Source organism: Dysidea avara, chromosome 9 (genome assembly GCF_963678975.1).
Source record: "Dysidea avara chromosome 9, odDysAvar1.4, whole genome shotgun sequence".
NCBI classification, from domain to species: Eukaryota; Metazoa; Porifera; class Demospongiae; order Dictyoceratida; family Dysideidae; genus Dysidea; species Dysidea avara.
The window spans coordinates 18,879,391-18,889,955 of record NC_089280.1 but is presented as its reverse complement, the minus strand read 5'-3'; the positions used below and the strand labels follow the sequence as shown (position 1 = coordinate 18,889,955).

Sequence of the window (10,565 nt, the reverse complement as noted above, 5' to 3'; positions counted from 1 at the left end):
TTGATATGTGGTGCTTCAAGATTTCAAAATTGGTGTGTATGCAGGTCTTCATGCATAACACACATAGCATGTGCAATACAGTAGTATAGCACCATTTTATTGTTTTAAATATTTCCTTTTAAGGCTATATGCTATACAGATGATTTTGACAACCATTGTTGATCTGTTAAAGGTAATCTGTGGTTTGCTTTGAAGGGATCACAAAACCATAGTAATACCATAAACAAAGAAATGTTTATGTGCTATGACTCACCCAATTAATTTCCCCTGGATTTCCCCATTATGTAACATTACCATAAATAGTTTACTATTGAATGCTATTTCTGTATTTTAATACAAAACTGATGGAAATTCCATCCTGCTAGTATCACAACTATTGAGACATGGTACTTCAAGATTTCAAAATTGGTGTATATGCAGGTCTTCCTGCACAGCACACATAGCATATGCAATACAGTAGTACAACATGTTTTAGGTATTTCCTTTTAAGGCTAGTATGCTATACAGACAATTTTGACAACCATTGTTGATATATTGATCTGTTTAAGGTAATCTGTGTTTTGCTTTGAAGAGATCATAAAACCATATATAGCAATACTATAAACAAAGAAATGTTTGTGCTATGACCCACATGTTTTGACCCACTCAATTTCCCCTGGATTCCCCCATTATGTAACATCACCATAAATAGTTTACTATTGAATGCTTTTATCAAACTTTACCTGTATAACAGTACATATATTTGTACATTATAAATAAAAAAAATGAGTTTCCTCATAAATAAATTTATACTGCATATTGCACACAACAATACAGTAAACCTGTATATGGTATAGTACTGGTACTATTTGAATGATCAATGATAGTCTAGCATAGAACATCAATTTATGTATTGCATAGGATATGCATGCATTCAGTAAATTTGTGGTTTAGTTAATGGCTTATCTTATTCTATCATTCAAATATTGTATGTCTATTTTAAACCTTTTGTCAACATCAAGGCGTAATCCTTCTTTTATGGATTGCAGAGCTTGGTGTTTGTTACTGATTCCTCTGCAGTAGTCACAGTTTACAGTGTAGTACTGCATCTGCAGTCGTAGTGGTAAGGAAACAAACTGCTTCTCAAGTATGGTGAGACTTGACTTTGCCTTTTCTAGCTGTGATCGTTTCTGAGTAACGTGGCTGTAGTTAAAACTAGACCCCATGTGACAAAGAGCCAAGTTTAGGTGACACCAGGCTTGTCTGATGCTCATTCCCCTTGATGATGAGGGAGAGCATTTTATGGAGTTATGTAATAATGCAATAATTTGTTTCTGTTTTTGTCCCTGCAATGTAATGCAGCTGCTTTCTTCGATCAACAAAGATGCCTCAGTATAGTAAACATGAGCCAAATCATCACCTGATGCTATAAAGAACAGTTCTGCCTTAGCCCGGTCTAGTAATGCTCTTGCTTCTTCAAATTTTCCCTCATGACGCTTTAAGCAAGATAATAACAGAAACCATTTGCCAGTAATGAGTTTCTTGTTTTCAATTACCTTCATACTTTGGATGTAGCATTCTATTTCAGTTTTTAAATCATACAAGTTGTTGAATTCACCTAGCAACTTGAATCTGAAACCTTTCATTAGTGTTCCTACTGCCTTAGTCTCAGGTGTGTTGTGTGACTCTATAAATGTATCAATTTTCTGATTAAGTTTTATACTGTTGTTACTTAAACAAATGAATGTCAGTTCTTCAATAACTAGGAAATACTCTTTTGTTCCTAATATTCCTTTTGTTTTAAACCATATTCGTACACCTCTATCAACACTGACTTCAGGAACACATATATTTTGGTCATGTAAACTTTTAGTGATAATCCTTAGAATCGAAGGATGTCCACAATGTGATTGTTCTTCCTGAAGGCATTCAAAATATCTTATATATCCCTGGTGGCCTTTTGTGTGTAGGAAATCTATTAAGAGGTATCGAGCTTTATCACTACTTGTAGTATTTGTATTTCTTAATATATCCTTATCATCATCTGTAAGAAGTTGCCGCTTCTCCAATAGTGGTAATAACTGATTTATATTAGTGAGTGTTACAAAAACAGACAAATTAACTTTGATGATTTCGCGTATAGCTAAATTGTGTTTGTATTCTGTTGATTCTAGTAAGGCTACATCATCAGCTATAAGCAGTTCTAGCAAGCTGAAATGACCTATATGACAATCTGGCTTTTCAACAGACATTTTAAGACACGAGATAAGTGTTTCATATCCCTGTGGTAAGGAATCGAGATGATCAAGCAAAGAGGTTGTATAAATGGTCTTGTATTTATTAGATCTGTGATTGTCAATACCACAACAACAATCCAGAAGCACTGGATTGAGCTGATCAACTTGGTAGAGATAGCACAGCAACTCTGAATAATCTATCCATAGTTCACACAGTTTCCTGTATTGGTAACATCTAGCTCTAACTGGATCACGTCTCTTCCAAGATTTTATTCCCATTGGTCTGCATGTAGCAATATCCATTGAATGCCACAGTAAACGTGATATTTTAACAAGATACACCAAACACGAATTGAAAATCTTGGAGACCCATGTGATCATACAAGTAACAATCCATGGTCCTTTTGACAACATTATAATTAGAACAAATATAATTATCAATATCAAGCCAACAATGTCATAGATGTATGGATGAAAGTTATATTTTTGCTGTTCCCAAAAGTGACAATTACAAGAACAAATTGATGCTGTAGAGACCATGATGCTTGTGTCTAGAAAAGTATAAATACAAAAGTTAGTTTAAGGAATCAAGAACGTTGATGTTGGCAATGTATATCTAGATCATTAGCCACAGTGTTGTATATTGCTATTATAACACAACCAACCAGTGTTACAGTAATTGTGGGACAGTCCCTGGGAATTATATGTGTATGTTGATACTGATATGACTGCATGATCAAAAGTAATTTACTTGTCTTTCTGTGGTAGATTTATCAAATACATAAACCATAAATATGTGCATGCAATGCAATAATTTAATACTATGCAGCAGCTACTCATTTTCATTATAATTATGTCCTATATGATTTGGCTAGTTCAATCCTAGGACCTAGCTACTTGACACTGTACGTAGGTCACAAACTGTGCATGTGCATGCAATGGTGGATCCAGGATGGGGCATTTGGGGCAAATGTCTCCCGCTCATCCCTCACCCAGCGCTGGAGGAGCCAGCCATATTTCTGATTAAAATAGCTACTAAACTTTGTCAGGCCAAGCAATTCATGAAAATATGCACATTTTACTAGTGCATTTATTACACAATTCATCCAAAACTAAAGCAAAGTCAAAGTAGCTAGATGTGAAATTGTCCTCCCGACTGGTTGCACCCTCGCGAGTACTAAGCGCCTCTAAAAATAATTATTGTGTTGCAGTTGTTTGAGACATTCAAAAGCTGTTAAGTCATAAAAGCTGTTTAAAAGCCTTTTAAACAGCTTTTATGACTTCACAACCATCTGCAAAGGCCAAAATGGCAAAAATCAACAGTGAGACACTACTAAGAGGTGATTACTTGCTGCTTCAAAAAATTAATGTAGTACTAGACTGGCTCTCACTAGCTGACTCCACCCAATATGTCTGTGGTACAGTCTCACCCCCACATATTGCACATAATAATATATACTGAGCTAGCTGTTACAAAACGAGCCCCTATAGGCAAGGCTATAGGTTCTAGTCTAACTCTATTTTAGGTTTAACTACTGAGGTATACATAGAGTTAGAGTTATGTGAGAGTTAAAATAGTCATGTTGTTTCGTATTTTCCATCACTCCCCGTTTTTTCTTGCGTACTCTTGCATACTGTGCAGGCACAGTAAAAACCGATCTTGAGCTTACATGTTGGCTATTCCTAGTTGCAAGTTAAAAGATGAAGGTACAAGCTTTAGCATTTTATTCAGTTGTACCAGGCAAATTAAAAGCTGCCAGATAAAAGGACCGCCAGAAATATGCTTGATATGAGTGGAGCCGTAGGATGGTAAACAGTTATCATTTAGAGTGGTGACCGTCCTAGCTATATTGGTATAGTCAAACAGTATGCCCATATCTACTTGCTTGTGCACATGCACAATTAACCTTACCATATCCAACAGACTGCAGCTATATAAATGTTGCATTCTATACCAGCGTAGGTTTAATAGCTAATAGCTACTACATAATGTATACAATGTTAGGGTTGGCAATGAAAAATTTGACCCCCTGTGGATTAACTTGTAACTCAGGGAATGGAGCCTACTAATGGTATAGTTTTAAAATGTGGGTTCGGTAGAGACCAAATGCCTTCCACTTGAGATATAGCCATGTCGTAAATTCTGACTGATTTTGGCTCATATTCATAAAAAATGGGCAGGAACATCTAGAATGCTGTCCAGTGCTTTTTTGGGTTATTGGGTGAGGTGCTCTACAAAATACACTTGCTTAAAATAGTCTCTCGTCCTCGCAGACCCATTCTCCGGGGTGGCGCTTATAATCTCTAATCGATAAGCGCCACACTGGAGAATAGGTCTGCGAGGACGAGACTATGCTTAAAAGGTGATTCGCTGTACTTCAATTTTCGCTAAAACGGAGCTTAGCTGGTCTGCAATAAAAACCAACCCACCGGCTGAAACTCACGTAACGAAGTCCAAGGTTGGTTTATAAACTCCCAGACACCTTTTTGGACCTTATTAAGTGAGCTTTATACTGTTCATGTGCCAATGCAAGCTGATGCTCTCGCTCACGCTGATTTAGAAACTCGCAGCATCCATTTCCTCATATCAAAACATATGTATGGGATTTGTCAAATCAAGCATTTTCTGGTGGTCAACATTAAAAGTTTTCAAACACTGGGTTAAACCTTTAAAAATTAAGAATTATGCATTAAATAAATCTAATATCTGTTTAATATCCTTTTTGAAACCTCAACTTGGTAAAACAGGCTGATCATAAAATCTCATCATTCCTTGTCATTTTTTGTCCAATACAAAATACAAGTATTTTACACTACACGCAAAAACACTAATTTACAACCTTTAACTCACAAAATTTCTGCAGCACACCATACAATAAAAGAAAGCCCTTGAACTTCTCTATCCAATTCCGACCGTACGAATGGGAAAATGTTGCCATAGCGACAGTTATTTACTGCTGATGATGACATAATACACGCTCCATACATTAACCTATTGGAAAATTTAACTATCTCGCCGGGAAAATCCCAATTTACAAGTTGTTATCCTCAATCAAACTCGCTAAATTTGGTATCATTCTACGCAGCGAAGGATGCTTAATAAGACTCTGACCGTACAAATTGTTAAACAGGTTAGGTTATAGAAATACGTTTAAAAACACATGTTTTTACGGGCATTCTGAACACGTAAATTTTGCGGTACAAGGCTAGTCTCGTGTGGCCAGACCGCTTTTTCTTCGTCATGGCGTTTATCGATTAGAGATTATAAGCGCCTACTCCGAAATAGGGTCTGGTCCAGAATCAATACGTAAACTCGTTTTCACACCCCAAGCAAGGGCTCGGGGTGTTTAATTAACTTTCGTCATAAAACGTATACTCCCTTTTAAATTTCAAGCCACGTACGCACTGGAAATGCCATGAACGATAGCCGGTGGAGTTGATGAGAGACACCGAGGCTGGTTTTCTACGGTTAAATAGGTCACGGATCGATTCCTTGTGAAAATGAAAAGACTGAAGGCGAACTGAGCAAGGAATCAACCCGTGTTCTTTTTAGCCTTAGAAAACCTCCCTCAGTGTTTCTCATCAACTCTACCGACTATCGTTCATGGCATTTTCAGTGCGTACGTGGCTTGAAAATTAAAAGGAAGTATACGTTTTATGACAAAAGTTGATTAAACACACCGAGCTCTTGCTTGGGGTGTGAAAACGAGTTTACATATTGATTCTGGACCAGACCCTATTTCGGAGTAGGCGCTTATAATCTCTAATCGATAAGCGCCGTGACGAAGAAAAAGCGATCTGGCCACGCGAGACTAGTACAAGGCTCCTTTCTAGCTTCCCCTTCGTTACTACACAAAGAAATTACACATGAATCGAATCGCCTTTCATCAAGGAATCTGATAAACCAAACTTCGTGTCCGTCAACCAAAGTACGCGGAAGTTATGCACTTGTCAATTTCATGCCCCACCCCCCGGGGGTGGTGGGGGAATACAGGGGATTTGACAAATCGTGGTGTCAAATTCCCCACTACTGGGGCAAAATCGGCTGCCAAATCCCCACTATGTCCCCACCCCCTAGTAGGGGATTTGACAACACCTCAAGGATAAGCGCATATTTCATGCATGCAACTAATAATTAACCTGGTATACACCTGTAGTTAGTAAAATTATAGTGAGTACGATTTAATTGTTTAGAAATGCAACTACCGAAAAATCAGTCAGTGAATTGGAGAACTGTCAATTGCCCCAGGGGTGGGGACAAGAAGCAATGTCAAATCCCCACTTGGGGTGTGGGGACACCCGGGGTGTGGGGACACCCGGGGTGGGGGGGTGGGGCATGAAATTGACAAGTGCATTATGGCGCCTTGTTTAGAGGACGGTGTTGTTTTATACGAAACGGGCGTAACCCATTCGGAAATCCGGAATATCTTTCACAAGTTTTGATATGTGAAGAATACACATCTGATTTCAATAATATAATGACGACCATGTAATGTACCATTCATGGAAACATCAGTTGAAGTGCGCTACCATTTTATTTAGAAACCTGAAAAATCAAAATGCGCGCTACGGAAACAGCAAGGTGAATCACCGTATTATTACCCTACGGTTTTGATGTAGACTTGGGTAGGATTGATCCCAGATTTGGAGGAGAAACTATAGAGGTTGACTTTTTCATTGCCAAACCTACAGATGTAACGACTCAAGGAACAATTGAACACGCATACACAAAAAACTGAACAATAAACTACGTACCTCAAAAGTGCTACCGTCGATACGTTATAATCTGCGTAGTCTAGGTGTAAGCAGTCGGTATGTTTATATATGCGTGCGCGGGTAGTTGCGCGAATGCTGCATGTGTACAAACTATAGCGGCGCCCGCAAATGCGCTGAGTGGGCACCAGGGGCGAATCCAGACTTTTTAAAAGGGGGTTCCACTCTGGAATTGCAACTTCAACCTCAGGCTATAGCTGTAAGTCAAAGACCAAAAAAAAGTCATCACCATAATTATAGCCTCGCGTCGCCAGACCGCTTTTTCTTTGTCACGGCGCTTATCGATTAGAGATTATAAGCTATAATCTCTAACTGAGTAGGCGCTTATAATCTCTAACTGAGTAGGCGCTTATAATATCTAACTGAGTAGGCGCTTATAATCTCTAATCGATAAGCGCCGTGACAAAGAAAGAGTGGTCTGGCCACGCGAGACTAATCACCATAGACTCTCTCGATAATCTATGGTCATCACCACCCTCACCATAGATACCCTCACCAACTATATTTCCTTATTTATACTACACTGCATGCTCCTCTTAAGAATACTGCATGTGACTGCTCTACTAGAGTATCGAGGCTCTTTCAAAAGGGGGGGTTCCATGGAACCCTTTGAACCCCCCCCCCCCCCCCCCCTACATCTGCCCCTGGGCACTGCTATATGCGCGTATATATACGGTTCCGTAGGCTCCATAATAGCTATCTGGCTCACGATATTATGGTAATTGGAAAGGTAGCATGCTGATTCGTATTTTAAGGATAAAAGCTTATGCCTGTGCATCCATATTACATGATATTATGTGCTTAGCTATTTACTGTAATGCCTGTCATGCAGTGTTTTAAAATCATTGACAGAGGGAGAATCAACAATAGATTAGGGTAACAAATTCCAGTCATTGATTACTCTGTTACTATAAAAATTAGATCTTGTTGAATTTAATAGTGTCATGGTGATGCTTGAATAATTTTTTTGTGTGATCTCTTGTTGTAGTAGAAGTGGATGGGGTAAATAAATGATTATCTATGCCATAATTGCCTTTGAGAATTTGGTACAAGTAGATCAAATCACCCCTTCGTAGTGATGCGCGATATTAGCTGAGGATTTTGGTTTCGGTACAATATTGATATGATAATGGCAAAATACTGACATTTCTTACTTTTTGGTATTTTTCTCTTTTGATTAATTGCATGGGCAGCCAATTATATGCTTTAAATACAATTTGTGATGAAGCTAATAGCAAGCCTTGGAAACTGGTAGACGCTTTTTAAAATGGCTAAACTGTACAGAACTGAGTTTCATTTCTACCGTGATTGCACTATCAACAGAGTTGGGGGTAACTAGTTACTTTTGTAACTAAGTTATATGTAACTGATTACTTTTAGAGTAACTAGTAATATAACTAGTTACTTGCTTTGTAACTAGTAACTTGTAACTAGGAGTAATTGTCTGAAAAGTAACTAAATTACACTATAACTAATTACAATAGTTACATTGTAACTATAATTAATGATGCTTTAAAAGCAAGAGCACTTCAATTTTTGTGCCATATATGCTACAGCCACATTAAGTAGACAGATTCTGTGTATGTTCTCTATGATTCAGCTTGAGTAACAGACGTAGCAATAATTAAAACTGACCTGAAATAGCCACAGAATTATTATTTTAAGTCCACATATGTATTGCATCCCTTAATGATGCATATCTGAGCAAAATTCATGTTACAAAAGCTAAAAAAAAGTCATAATTTATACTACGAAAGTAACTAGTAACTAGAGTACTTATAGTTACCTTTTCAAAAGTAACTGTAACTATAACTAAGTTGCATGGGATAAACGTAATGAGTAACTAATAACTAATTACTTTTCTGAAGTAACAACCCCAACTCTGACTATCAAGCACCAAAAGTAGCCATGAGGCTATTACGCTCCAAAGATTGAGCATTATGCTTTTGAGCAGTGCTCAAAAAATCACCTATTATGCTTTTGAGAATTGCCCATTATTCTTAAAATTATGCCACCATAATTGGCTAATAATGCCAGTTTATTGCTGTATCAGACCATTTTCATTAATTTTTAAGCTTCAAATAGTCTTGAATTCTTTAGCTGGTTGCTGTATTGGAGTATTTCATTTCAATGTGACTGCTTTATTAGAGTAAATATTGTTTAGTGACTGTTCTATTAGAGTATCTCGATCTTTTTGAACAGAATTGTGCAATCTGCAGATTTTCCCTACTTTAAAGCTTTATAATCACCTCAAAATGCTAGTATAATTCCTGATTTCCACACATACCTTATGCCGGCATAATCGCCGCATCCCAAACCAAAAGTTGTAAATTATCAAAATATTACTCAATATAATTATTGAAAAATATTGACTATATGATAAATATTGATGTCAGTAATAAAAATATTGAGATTCGATTATGATATCGGTATTGAAAAAAATAAATTTTTCGGTATATTACACATCACTACCCCTTCGTCTACACTGTTGTACAGATGTCTTAATCTCAAAGGCAATTATGCATGGTGTGGTCACTGTAGCGTTGATTGCATCCAATGAAATGTACACAATACTATTAACAAAATGATTATAGTTGCAGGTATAGCAAAGCACTGGTTGAAGTATGCATGTATAGACTTGGGATAATTGATTATCCTCTGCTTCAGTATATATGACCCAATCAAACCACGGCATTGTTGTTACGCTACTCTGGAAATAGCTATATGCCGGCATGCATGACTGTGGGAATTTTGGTGCAACTCAGTCCATTATTGTGTTTTGCTACTGACATCATTTGACTCAGTTCCCCATTGTCACCTTATATATAAGCTTGAGCATTTTCAGGATAAATTGTAATCATTTTATAGTCCACTTGCTAAATGTACGTATCAGTGAAACCTGTATGTATTAAGGACACCTTGTAATTAGGACCAACCAACAGTGACATCCTGATTATGCAAGGTGTACTGATTTCCAGATAAGGTTACATTCTACACTTTGGGACACATGTTCCCTTCATTTGAGATGAGAACTGAACCACTGATTTAGATTGAATACATGGGTTGGCCATGCATTGAGATGGTGTTGACAAGTTGGGAGGACACTTAAAGGATACACATAAACTTTCACACTTACACAATTCTGAGGATCCAGATGTCAGTTGCTAGAGCTGTGACCATTGATAAATTTTAGCTAAGTCTTCAATGTTTGATCATGAGTTTAATCAATTTTCTTGTACAACTTGATGGATTTTGTCAATGTAAAGTAAAAATAACATGCAGGGGCCCAAGGACAAAGCCTTGTGGGACCCTTGAATGAACAGTAACAACCATATACTAAATAGAACAGTCAGCTACTCTCATAAAGTAGTCATTCACTCAAGCCATTTCTATTTTTACACACAAAAATTCCTCAAAATTAATATTCTAAAACAATAATACCATACTGATAGTATAAAAGGCGATATCAGTCATATGCTCAAAAAAGAAAGTATCTAGTTGGTTCTTGGATATATTCATGGACTGTGCCATAGTTGTATACTCTAGTAGACTATTCCAGCCTGAATCCACAGCTCT

At 37.3% G+C, this 10,565-nt stretch overlaps 1 protein-coding gene across 1 annotated transcript; it reads right to left on the bottom strand.

Annotated features, from left to right (window-relative positions):
- Window positions 1-701: 701 nt before the first annotated feature.
- LOC136265465 (uncharacterized) lies at window positions 702-7,068 on the bottom strand. The gene is made up of 2 exons (XM_066060338.1): window positions 6,972-7,068; window positions 702-2,767 (listed from the first exon to the last, which is right to left on the bottom strand). The coding sequence occupies exon 2, from the start codon at window positions 2,754-2,756 to the stop codon at window positions 942-944; it is 1,815 nt and encodes a 604-aa protein (XP_065916410.1). The 5' UTR covers window positions 2,757-2,767; window positions 6,972-7,068; the 3' UTR covers window positions 702-941.
- Window positions 7,069-10,565: the final 3,497 nt, after the last annotated feature.

Excerpts from the sequence above, each read along its gene's own strand:
- LOC136265465 (XM_066060338.1), bottom strand. The coding sequence starts at position 2,756 with ATGGTCTCTACAGCATCAATTTGTTCTTGTAATTGTCACTTTTGGGAA.